Here is a 12,925-nt window from a genome sequence, read left to right as displayed (position 1 = left end):
TAGCTCTCTTGTAGTAATTAACCTTTAAAAATTACATTTCATTTAATCTAAATCACCATTCATTTTAAAATGTACCATTGTTTTATGTTACAGTGTTTAACATTATTTTATATGTTATATATATGTTTAGGAGACAAATGAACATTTGTCTCTATATGAATCAACTGTACCACCCAATAAAGTGTGTGCCACACTTTGCATTGACTGGGACATAAAACTGGAAGCTAAACCTAGTATATTTTCTTTACGTCCTCTGGGTACCCAGGAGTCATGTTTCACACCTTCTCTGCTTTTCTGACACATCATTTCCTTTTGTTCACAGTTTTCTTAGTGTAAGTCTTTGAGAGGTGGTGAGGCTTGAGATTACTTTTGATAGACAAGTTTTCAAGAACTATTTTCCCTGCATTCTAGGCTGGAATGTCATAGAAAGTTTACCAATTTGCTAGAGTGGACACTGGAGTACCCTAGACCAGTCATAGTACTCATCACTGTCTTTGCCATGAAACTTTATAATGTGGTTGTCCAGGTGTTGAATCTGGTGCCCTGTCACCCTGTGCTCAGGGAACACATGGCAGCAATCAGCATGTGAAGCGCAGAGGGAGGGCAGGTTCCCCTTGTGATATCTGAGCTATCAGCTGACTCAAGTCTCTCTCCCTTCTCTCCTTATTCTCACGCTACCTCTCCCAACCATTGTCTTGACTTCCCTGGCCAGGATGCCTGCCATATTAGATGGAGAGGAGGCAGTTTCTAAATGGCTTGACTTTGGTGAAGTCTCAACTCAGGAAGCTCTGAAATTAATCCACTCGACAGAGAACATCACCTTCCATGCAGTCTCTTCTGTGGTGAACAACTCGCGAAACAATACTCCTGAGTGTCTGGCTCCTGTCGACTTGGTGGTCAAAAAGGTAGGGGCCTGTGACTGGTACAGTCCTTTTTGAGCTTTCTGTCTTCTGTCAGTGTGCCTTTCTTTTAGGATGTGGCCTTTTATGATCAGCCCTTTAATTTGGACCATCAAAAGCTCTCATGCCCCTTGTACACGGCAAGGTAGTGTAGAGCAGCGATTCTCAAACCTGGCTATGACTCAGAGTTCCCAGGAGAAGAACTGTTTCAAAATGTAAATGCTAGACCCTATCCAGACATCCTGAATCAACATTTAGAGCTAGGCTTGGGCTTTTGTATAATTAAGAAGCTTCAGGCCGGGCACAGTGGCTCACACCTGTAATCCCAGCACTTTGGGAGGCTGAGGCGGGCGGATCACGAGGTCGAGATCGAGACCATTCTGGCCAACATGGTGAAACCCAGTCTCTACTAAAAATATAAAAATTAACTGGGCATGGTGGCCCACGCCTGTAATCGCAGCTACTTGGGAGGCTGAGGCAGGAGAATCACTTGAACCCGGGAACTGGAGGTTGCAGTGAGCTGAGATCGGGCCACTGCACTCCAGCTTGGTGACAGAGTGAGACTCCGTTTCAAAAAAAAAAAAGCTTCAGCTGGGTGCAGTGGCTCATGCCTGTAATCCCAGCACTTAGAAGGCAGAGGTAGGAGGGTAGCTTTACCCCATTAGTTCCAGACCTGCCTGGGCAATATAGTGAGACCCCGTTCTCCACAAAAAGGAAAACAAAAAAAAAAGCTTCTTTGATGAAATGAGTCTGATAAACCAAGTTTGAGGACTTCTAATCTAGACAGTGATTGTGAGAAAGACAAAGGAGCCCTTGACCATATTGTGTCTCCATCCCCAACCAGCTGTGATTTTTGGTGTCTCTTTTCTGTATCTTTGCTTTCTGAACTACAAGTTGGAGGAGCTCCAGTCCTTAGTCTCCTTCAGGAGGATTTGAGAGCATTCCTACCGTGAACCTTAACTTCTTAGAATCAGCAAGGATCCAGAGGGTGTATTTTAGGGAGGGAAGGCAAACAAGCAGAAGGCCTGCAGTGGGGAGAGAAGTTTCAGAGCAAAAAGCTGGTCCCCACTGACATTTGTGGGTAAGGGTTTAGGAGTAGCGATTGTTTTTAGGTGGCATGGAGGGACTTAAAGTAGGACATACTTGGAATGTTCCAAGAATAGACATTTTAGAATGCCGTGTTAAGGATGATTGTTAGAATAGCTAGCTGTCCCCTCTCTATTTTTCTTAAAGTTTTTTCCATACCCACAGTCAGTGTCATCTTTTTTTCTTTTGTCATGATTCTGATAAACTCCTGCAACTGTGGCACTTTTTAAAAATTAGGTAACTCTAAAACTAATTCTATATACAGGTTGAATATCCCTATCCAAAATGCTTGGGAACAGAAGTGTTTTAGATTTTGAATTTTTTCAAATTTTGGAATATTTGCATTATATACTTCCTAGCTGAATATCCCAAATCTGAAATGTACCAACAAGCATTTCCCTTCAAAGTCATGTAAGCACTCAAAAAGTTTAGGATTTTGAAGCATTTTGGATCTTGGATTTTCAGGGTTAGGATGCTCAACCTGTATTCATTTTGGACTAGATACTGCCTATTTCTGCCATGATCTGTTTTTTTTCTTTTTCCTTTTTAGAGACAGGGTCACGCTCTGTTGCCCAGGCTAGACTGCAGTGGCATGATCATAGTTCACTGTAGCCTCGAACTCCTGGGCTAAAACGATCCTCCCACCTCAGCCTCCCAGGCAGCTCAGCCTACAAGCATACACCACCATGCCTGACTCATTTTTTAAATTTTTTATAGAGATGGGGTCTTCCTATGTTTCCTAGGCTGTTCTCAAACTCCTGGGCTTGATTTTCCCACCTCAGCCTCCGAAAGTGCTGGGATTACAGGCATGCACCACTGCACCTAACCCTGCCATGGTGTTTACTCCAAAAGATGTCACATTCTGGAGAGGTGGCATTGTGCCAATTCAGAACCTTTCAGTTCAGGGTTGGGGTGTGATGTAAAGCAAGCGAATAGGGAGTAGTGACAGTCAAGCAGAGGTTGTACAGATTGTCTGCACAAAGAGGAAACAATGTAGCCATATCACAGTGGCTGTTAGAAATTCTTCTGTATCTCTCCAGTCTCATTTTCCAACACTCCCCCCGGTCATGCTGAATTACATTCTTTTTTTTTTTTTTTTTTTTTGAGACGGAGTCTCACGCTGTTGCCCAGGCTGGAGTGCAGTGGCGCGATCTTGGCTCACTGCAAGCTCCGCCTCCTGGGTTCACGCCATTCTCCTGCCTCAGCCTCCTGAGTAGCTAGGACTACAGGCGCCCGCCACCGCGCCCGGCTAATTTTTTGTATTTTTAGTAGAGACGGGGTTTCACTGTGGTCTCGATCTCCTGACCTTGTGATCCGCCCGCCTCGGCCTCCCAAAGTGCTGGGATTACAGGCTTGAGCCACCGCGCCCGGCCGAATTACATTCTTTTCCCTGAGAATGCTTCATTCTCTGCACATTTGGAATGCCTTTCAGTTCTCTTCTCTGGCTGGTCCCACACAATCCTCTGTGAAACCTTCTCTAAGAGCTGCTTTCCTGCCCCTTAGAGCACACTCCTCTCTTTCCACTCTTTACTGGTGGGCCCCAGCTGGCCCTTAGTAACATTTTCCAAGCCTGGGTAAGTACCTAATGCCTCTTCCCCTTTTTCTTCCCTGGGACTTGGCCTTTTCCCAAAAGCTTGAGCTGAATGGTTTGAGCTTTTTCCTCTTTCTCCTAGGAGCTCAAGGCAAGTGGCAGTAGCCAGAGGATGTTGCAGTGGCTGGCCACAAAGTCACCCAAAAAAGAAGACTCAAAAACACCTCAAAAGGAAGAGTCAGATGTTCCCCAGTGGTCCAGTCAGTTCCTGCAGAAGAGTTCACTCCCCACCAAGAGAGGCACTGCAGGACTCCTAGAGCAATGGCTGAAGCGAGAGAAGGAAGAGGAACCTGTGGCCAAGCGTCCTTACAGCCAGTGACACAGGACTTTCAGAGACCAAGGCCAGGGTCTGCCTCACTGCTGTTCTGATAATAGGTTCTTACATTGTATGTGTGTGTGTTTGCTTTGGGAGGAGGTGGCACTGTGTTGACAGTTGTGGGCTCATGGGGAAGTAGCCTTTTTGGCCATGAGTAGGAGCCCCTAGTGGGGCTGGTGGACAGCTTTGGAAGAGGTGTCCTGTTGCTGTCACCAGCCATGTGGGCCCCATAGGGGCACTGTGCCTGCTGCCCTTTTCCTGGCAGGGCTGGTGGAGTCTTCCCTCAAAGCATGCTTTACCCAGTTGGGAAGTCTCTGCCCTGATCTGGTACTCCTTGTAGTAAGCTATTTTCTGCTCAGCTACTGGGCTCTTTCAGTTTTTTAGAATAAGTTCTTAAAATGTATTTTTTTCCTGAATAAATTATGTTTGGTAAACTTCTGCCTACATTTTGGAAAATGATGCTGGTGGGGAAAGTTCTGGATCTTGTTTTTCTTCTAGAATCAGTCCTCAGGAATGGGTTTTGTCACAAACGGGGCATGGGGGCTTTCTGAGGAAATAACTACAAGTCTTGGTGGTGGGCTCCTTGTTATGTTTCTTTTTATTTCAGTCTTGATACTTGCAAGTTGTCTGAATCCTTTAGCTTCAAACCAGCCTGAGTTGAGTGCTTGACACAGCAGAACCTGTCCTTACCACAGGTGGGAAGGAAAGGACCAGTTTCTAGCCGTGTCGGGCCACTCCTCTTTTAAGCATCTAGAAGGGAGGCATTCACAAAAGCTGCCCCAACAGCTTTCGAAATGACCAGGAGGACTGGGCGGCGCCGAGCCCAGAACGCTCCTCGCGCAGCCTTGGCTGCGGGCGACCGGACCGATTACTACTAGTGCGGTGGTGGTGCAGGCCCCAGCCTGTATGCAAATCAGGGATCAGACGATCGGAATTTCCACCAATCAGCGGGAAGCCTCGGCCCCGTAACTCTTAATGGGAGACAGCAGCGCCACGCCACAGGCTTTTCCGCTGGAAGGGTGGGGGGCCAGGTGGGGCTCTCGCCCCGACCCTTCCCCGAGGCCCGCCCTCCTCGCCTTTTCTCTAAATTCCTCTTTTGAGTGCCCTCCCTTCCGGTTGAGAGGTGGGGGTTGGCTCGTAGTTACACACTCAGTCACCCCGCACTGTGAAGACGGGGCCTCCCTTGTGAACTGATTTGCGTGGGATTTGGTTGTTTTATTAAGAGATTTAAAAAATTTAGATGACTTAGTATGACTGTTTTGTCGTATTTGCTTCCAGTTTAATAAATGACAAAAATGAAATTCCCTTTGTTTTTCATTACCATCTCCCCACTGTTTCTCATGGTTGCAAATTAGTTTGGTGAGGTATTTCCATTTTAACATGAAAGAATATAATGCCTGCAGGGGCTCGTTTCCTTTTCATTCAGGTTTTTATACTTTCATATAAATGTGATGTTAGAAACAAATCCTGGCCGGGCGAGGTGGCTCACTCCTGTAATCCTAGCACTTTGGGAGGCCAAGGTAGGTGGATCACCTGAGGCCAGGAGTTCAAGACCAGCCTGGCCAACATGGTGAAACCCTGTCTCTACTAAAATACAAAAATTAGCCGAGCATGACGGTGGGTGCCTGTAATCCCAGCTACCTGGGAGACTGAGACAGGAGAATCGCTTGAACCCGGGAGATGGTGGTTGTAGTGAGCCGAGATCATGCCACTGCACTCCAGCCTGGGCAGCTGAGCAGGACTCCATCTGAGGAAAAAAAAAAAAAAGCAAGTCCTTACATCTGAGAGCATGCAGTATCATTTTATGAGTTTCAGGTTTACATAAACTGAAGGGCATTCTGCAACTTCTTTTTCTCTTAAGTCATCGGCTTTACTAGGTATTGCCAAATTGCTCTCCAAATTTTCATGTATTTCAGGGGCATAAAAATCTTCATTTTCCCACCTTGCCAACATTGAATCCTGCTTACTAGAGCAATGGAGCATCTTCCCCTGTCTTCCGTTCTTAGTCAAATCTCAGGGACCAAACAGGGTAGTTCCTACCTGCCTGTCTGGGTGTGGCCAGGTAGAGCCAGGCCCTCTACCATTCTCTGGAGCAGGTGGGGGCAGGCCTAGGATGTGGCCATCTGGCCCCTCTGCTTGGCTCCCAGATAGCAGTCCTTCCCATCTCCCTCCCTTTCACCCTCTAGCAGTGACCAGGCTTGGCTCTAAGCCTTAAGGGTATGCTTCCCGCACTGTAGCCTTAGAGGAGGCAGAGGGTTCCCTGGGATTTCTGGTCCTGATGGATACAGGTGCCTGCCCCTCAGTCCTGTCTGCAGTCCATGTTAATCCATTGTCTCATGCAAGGCTTACATACCTAAAGCTGAACCCTGCTTTGTATAGAGGTGGAAGCAGACCCAGGCAAGCAAATATGGCTTGACATAGATAAGTTAAGGACAAGTCCACAGGACTCCTGACTTGGGAGGAGTGTATCAGCTTGGGGAAGTTGGATGAGATTTTGCTTGTTGCCAAGAAAAGCCCAGAGGGTGGGTGTTGTGGGGGGAACCAGAGGCAATAAGTGAGACCTCAGACTCCTAGATTCCTGGGCCTGTAGAAACTCCCCATTCTTACCTGGGCCTCTTTCTTCTCAACCAGAGTGAGGAACAAGTGATGGGAAGGGTTGAACCTCATTACCTGGGGATAGGAGCTTTGGCTCAGGCTCCTCTGAGGACTCTCCACCTGAGAGGGTCCTCAGTACACACAGACTTTTTTTTCCCGCCCCCCCCCCCCCGCCCGAAACAGGGTCTTGCTCTGTCACCCAGGCTGAAGTGAAGTGGCGTGATCTTGGCTCACTGCAACCTCTACCTCCTGGGCTCAAGTGATTCTCCCATCTCAGCTTCCCAAGTAGCTGGGACTACAGATGCATGCCACCACACCCAGCTAATTTTCATGTTTTTTGCAGAGATGGGAGTCTCACTATGTTGCCCAGGCTGATCTCAAACTCCTGGGCTCAAGCGATCCTCCTGCCCTTGGCTTCCAAAAGTGCTGGGATTAAAGGTGTGAACCACGGCACCACCCAACCCCCTGTCCTACCACAGAAAGTTGTAAAAGGCAGAGTCTTTCACAGTCCCTAACCAAGGCAGCCAGAAGAAGGATAGGGGATGGGAGAGCCAAGAAGAGGTGAGCAAGAAAAGTAGCCTCTGTGAGAGCATATTTATAGGATGCACTGGACAAGGCTCTGGGGTCCTAATGACAACCCTCTATGGAGAGGTTGTTACCCAGGTGTAGATGCTCAGCACTGGCCGATAGGTCTCTGGCTTTCACCAGTGTATGGCTTCCTTTGGTTGAGTCTCCTTCAGGATACCACCATTTGGGGCTCCTTGTCTTGTGAAGTGGCCAGAAGGGCCCTCATAGAAGATCCAGTTGAGAAATCTCAAAGCTGGGGGACTTCGGGCCACATTTAGCTCACACAGTGATTTTGTTTGGCCCATACAATATGTATGTATGTATTTATTTATTTATTTTATTTATTTTTTTTGAGACGGAGTCTCGCTCTGTCGCTCAGGCTGGAGTGCAGTGGCGTGATTTCCACTCACTACAAGCTCCGCCCCCCGGGTTCACGCCATTCTCCTGCCTCAGCCTCCCATGTAGCTGGGACTACAGGCGCCTGCCACCGTGCCCGGCTAGTTTTTTTTGTATTTTTTTTCAGTAGAGACGGGGTTTCACCGTGTTGGCCAGGATGGTCTCGATCTCCTGACCTTGTGATCCGCCATCTCGGCCTCCCAGTGTGCTGGGATTACAGGCTTGAGCCACCGCGCCCGGCCGTATTTATTTTTTAATTCTGGTAAAATGCATGTGACATAAAATCTGCCATCTAAGCCTTTTTTTTTTTTTTTTTTTTTTTTTTGAGACAGACATCTTGCTCTGCCCCCCAGGCTGGAGTGCAGTGGCAAGATCTCGGCTCACTGCAACCTCTGCCTCCTCAAGCGATTCTCCTGCCTCAGCCTCCCGAGTAGCTGGGGCTACAGGCACCCACCACCACGCCCAGATAATTTTTGTATTTTTAGTAGAGATGGGATTTTGCCATGTTGGCGAGGCTGGTCTCAAACTCCTGAGCTCAGGTGATCCGCCCGCCTCGGCCTCCCAAAGTGCTGGGATTACAGGCGTGAGCCACTGTGCCCAGCCAAACATTTAAAAATATACATTCAATACTGTTAATTGTATTCACGTTGTTGTGCAACCAATCTCTGAAACTTTTTTATCTTGCAAAACTGAAAGTTAAACAACTCCCCATATTTCCCTCCCCTCAGCCCTTGATAACCACCATTCTACTTTCTATCTCTGTGAATTTGACTATTCTAGATACCTCATTCAAGTGGAATCATGCAGTGTTTGTCTTTTTGTCACTGGCTATTTTCACTCAGCATAATGTTCTCAAGATTCATCCATGTGGTAGTATGGGTCAGAATTTCTTTCCTTTTTAAGGCTAAATAATATTCCATTGTATGGGTAGATCACGTGTTTAAAAATCTACTCTTCTGTCAATGGATCCTTGGGCTGCTTCCACCTTTTGGCTATTGTGAATAGCGCTACTATGAACATGAATGTGCTCTTCTCTACTTTACATTCTTTGGGGTATTTGCCCACAAGTGGAATTGCTGGATTACATAGTAATTGTGTTTAATTTTTTGAGAAACTGCCATACTGTTTTACATAGCAGTTGGACCATTTTACATTCCTTCCAACAGTGCACAAGTGTTCCAGTTTCCCCACATCCTTGCCAACACTTGCTGTGTTCTGTGTTTTTTGTTTGTTTGTTTGTTTTTTGTTTTTTAAGACAGGGTCTGGCGCTGTTGCCCAGGCTGGAGTGCAGTGGCTCGATCTTGGCTCACTGCAATTTCCACCTCCTGGGCTCAAGCGATTCTCCCACCTCAGCCTCCTGAGTAGCTGGGATTAAAGGTACACACCACCATGTCCGGCTAATTTTTGTATTTTTTGGAGAGATGGGCGTCTCGTTATGTTACCTAGGCTAGTCTTGAACTCCTGGGCTCTAGTGATCCTCCTACCTTGGCCTCCCAAAGTGCTGGGATTATAGGTGTAAGTCACAATGCCCAGACCTGTTTTTTGATAGTAGCCAGTCTAATGGGTATGGGGTATTTGTTTTTTAAGCCCATATTTTAAAATAATGGGAAATTTCAGGTAATAGTATAGTTTCCACTTTAAGAAATTTTGAGGAGGTGCCTCCGACACCCAGGCACCACTGCTGCACTGAGGTACCCTACCCCATTCCTCCCTGGATGTCCAGACCACTCCTAGCCTCCAGAGAGGGACATGGAAACTTTCAGGAGGTGCTGCTTCTAACATTATTTGGAAAACTGGGAAGCTCTGAAAACAATCAGTAGGAGCTGGGTAGTCACTGCCCCTCTTCATGTGCAGTCTGTGTCTTCCAGTTGGCCAGAATGTTCTACCTGGTCTGGAAGCCCTCCTCACCACCCCCCACACCCATTTTTAACTGTGGAATTGGGAGGGCTTTGCAACATGCCAACTTGGCCTGGCTGAACCATATTTTCCAGAACTCCCTGACTAGTATGTTTTCCATTAGGGTGGGCCAGGAGGCAGATTCTCACCAGATTTGGAAGGAAGCAACCATTTGGATTACTGATCTGCTGACTCACCTGATGGGCATGAAGCAGCACCTGGACCTGCAATTGTTGTGCTTTTCCTGGACTCTCCTTCAGTTTTTTCTGACTCCTGGGGCAGGTGTGTGCACGTCTAGCTCTGTGACTAAGGGTCCCAGCTTCTACCTTCATCAGTGAGGTCAGAGGTAATAAGAATAGACACAGGTTTCAGTCTGTCCTTATGGGTTCTCCCTGTGCTAGTGAGGTTTCAGTATGTTCATGTGCTCATGGTCTTCCCCTCCTGACCACCTGCCTGTGGACTTCAAGCTCCATCAGTCTTGGAGATACAGCCTTACAGAAACTGCTTAATCAGCCCCTACAATTGTGCAAGCCAGTTCCCTGGTTTTCCTTCTCTGTTGAGTTTACATGGGAACCTGAAGCCCTGCTGATTTATCCGGCCTCATGCCCTGTCACATCTCCCCCACTGCTTTTACCACTACACCTTTCACCATTCCCCAAACCCAGCAGCCTGTGCTACTGTGGGGTTTCCAGTCTGGAATGTCCCTAATAGGAGCTTGCTGGTTTATCTATCCTTCTCCTGCAAGTGACTGCGTCCCATCACTGCCTCTGCTCCCATTCACCCCCAGCCTGGCACAGTCCAAGAGAACGGGCCCCATCCAGGAGGTGTTGAATGAATGACTGTGGACTAAACCCTTGGCATATGAGATGTTTTGTTCTCCCATACCTCTGCAAGTATCACCGCCCCCAGCTTGCAAGTGTAAGTAGCCCTAACAGCAGTTGCTGTGGGAAGAACCAGGACCTTTGCCTATTCATAACTGGTGGAGCTGCTGGAAGAGCTAATATGCCCTGGGCCACATCACTCAAGATGTGATGACTGGGACAGTGAGATGGCAGCACCCCTTGTGCTAGGAGCTCAGACCCTCCCCAACAGGCCCTGTGCTCAGCTCCAAGCCCTGCCCTGGCAGAGTGACAGCTTTAGACCAGGTTGGTCTAGGGACATTGACTGAAGATCCCCTTCTACCAGTCACCAAGGCTACACACCCTGGGATGGGGCCTTTGCAGTGTCTGCAGAGCTGTCCTGGGGCCAGGGAGAAGGCAGACTGGGGGACCCAGAAGGCAGAGGTGAGATGTTGAGGAGGCTCACAGGGAGGAGGCAACATCGAAAGCAGAGTAGCCCTGGTGACAGGTAGAATGCTAACCCCAGGAGGATTCAAGGGATTGGGGGTGCAGAGGCTAGAGGTCTTGACCAGAGATAGTGTGATCAGACTCTGCCTAGTTAGCAGATGAGTGATTTTAAAGTCTTTCTTAGCACCATTTATATATGAGGAAACAGACTTGGGGAGAACAATCTTGCCCCAGACCCAAAGATCCTAGTGGAGATAGGTCCACTATGGGAGCCTCTAGCAGGGGCCTGCTCCTACCTGCCCGCCTAATACTAATCCGCACTGGGCTGCAGAGGAGAGCTCAAGCCTGGGCTGTTTTGCACATAAGCCCTTTACCTCCTTGCTGTACCAGGGTCACCTCCTCTAGAAAGCCCTTTCTTCCTTAGCCTCACAGTGTCAAGTGCCTTCAATGTTCAACTGGAATTGAGGCGTCTTGAAGCCAAGTCCAGGAGACACAGTAAATAAATGGTGGATCCTGGACTCCCCAGCCCACTGTAGGAGCTAAGCATCAGGGCAGAAAAATACAGGCTTTGGAGCCACATAGAGCAGGTTTGAATCTTGACCTGGCTGTGTGGCCTCCCAGAGTCTCAGCAACTGCATCAGTAAATTTGGCTCTTGAACACCCTTTTTCAAGATTGGGGTTGTTTTGAGGTTGAGATCAGGCCTGTGAGTCCTCAGAGTACCAGACACAGTGAGTACTCAGGTGTGCTTGGTTGTGGTCATGTGGCATCAACTTAGGGCACCTCTCAGGAATATGGGACCTACTCTGTGAACCCCACAGTAGCACAGGTCCCATAAAGTCAGAAAGCCACCCAGCTGAAGGGGCCAACTGAGCAAGCTGGGAAAAAGGGAGGGGAGGGGCCTGTGGGCAGAGAATGGGACACTAGAAGGGTGGTTCAGAGGAAGAGCAATTTGAAAGGATGACAAGGTCCAGGATGGGCTTGTGGGGAGGGTTAGGTGACTCATTCCTTTGAGTGAGAGACCAGGATGCAAGCAACAGAAACCCCAGTCAAACTAATGTATGCAAAAAGCAATGTATAGGCTCACAGGATAGTCAGGGCTATCCAAGCTTTAGGCATGGCTTGATCCAGAAGCTCCATTAATGTCATTAAGCATCTGTCCATTTCCTGGCTCCAATTTTCTCTATCTTGGCTCTTTATTCAGGGGAGCTCTCCCTATATGTTGACAAAGATAGTTACTGGCAACGCTGGCCCACATCCCTAACATTTAGTGATCCCAGTGAAAGAGCACCTGTTTCTCAGCAGTTCCAGGGGAAGTCCCAGGATTGACTTGCATTGAACCCACTGGATCAAGAACCCACTTCGGGCCTAATCACCGTGGCTAAGTGAACAACTGATTGAACACTTATTGGCCAGGTCTTCAGTCATGTGACCACCCTGGGGCTGGGTCCCCAAGGGAAACTCACAATATTATCAGCAAAGTGGATGGCTTGTCTCACTGAGGGCTGGTCTACTGGGTGCTTAAGTGCTCCTACAGCCTCAGGGTGGAGAAGACAGCAAGCTGGGGCCCATGCCAAGGAATGAAGAGAGGGTGAAAGGTGGCAGGGGTGGGAGGCAGCACCAGAGGAGGCGGCCACTAGTGGAGGCAGGTGGTGTGAACAGCAAAGGGTAGCTTTTGGTGAGAAATACGGAAAGGCAATGAGGAATAAGGACAGCCCAAAACGCACTTTGGGGCACTGGATTTAGCTGGCCAGCAGCACCATCTCTTTAGCATCCTGGGTGTGCCAAGGCCTCTTCTGGACCCTTGCTGCTGGTGGCCTATTGGCTGGCCCTGCAAGGAGTATGGGACAGGCCTGGGCTGGCACTTGGACATGATGGGATGTCCTCAAAGGACAGATGGTCAGCAAGGTGGAGGACTTAGTTAGGGAGGGAGGTTTAGGAAGGGATGAAACTCTGTTCATGGAGCACTTAACAGGCAGGCAGGAAGGAGCAGTGTCCACAGAGGACAGATGTCTGAGGCCTTGGTGGCCTTGGTGCCCATGGCCCCCTGCTGCAGCCCTTCCCAGCCCTCTGAATCCCAGAACCACCTGGGAAGCTGGTCAGAAGGCTGATTCCCAGGCCCAGCCCGAGATTCAGATTTGGACAACCAGGACATGAGCTGGCAGCAGGGGTGGAGCTGCCAGCCTAGGCCTACCTGCCTCCTAGGTGCCCACAGGAGCCCCAGACCCCCAGACCCCAGCGACAGCCGTCTGTGTCCTGATGATGGTACCTCTGCCCTCATCATTCACTGTCTCC

At 48.7% G+C, this 12,925-nt stretch overlaps 1 protein-coding gene across 16 annotated transcripts in view; it reads left to right on the top strand.

Moving 5' to 3' along the window:
* HMCES (5-hydroxymethylcytosine binding, ES cell specific) overlaps positions 1 to 5,193 on the top strand; it is a 29,820-nt gene extending 24,627 nt beyond the window's left edge. For 15 of the 16 annotated variants that reach the window (XM_077990484.1, XM_077990483.1, XM_077990490.1 and 12 more), the window contains 2 exons: positions 713 to 905; positions 3,659 to 5,193. In XM_077990484.1, coding sequence (XP_077846610.1) covers positions 713 to 905; positions 3,659 to 3,895 — 430 coding nt within the window. In that variant the 3' untranslated portion in view covers positions 3,896 to 5,193. The remainder of the gene's footprint in view (positions 1 to 712; positions 906 to 3,658) is intronic. The other variant, NM_001194040.1, reaches the window with a different exon arrangement.
* The last annotated feature ends 7,732 nt before the right edge of the window (positions 5,194 to 12,925 follow it).

The sequence above is a fragment of the Macaca mulatta genome, chromosome 2 (genome assembly GCF_049350105.2).
Source record: "Macaca mulatta isolate MMU2019108-1 chromosome 2, T2T-MMU8v2.0, whole genome shotgun sequence".
Taxonomy (NCBI): Eukaryota; Metazoa; Chordata; class Mammalia; order Primates; family Cercopithecidae; genus Macaca; species Macaca mulatta.
The sequence above is the reverse complement of the archived record's forward strand: the minus strand, read 5'-3'. Positions and strand labels throughout refer to the sequence as shown.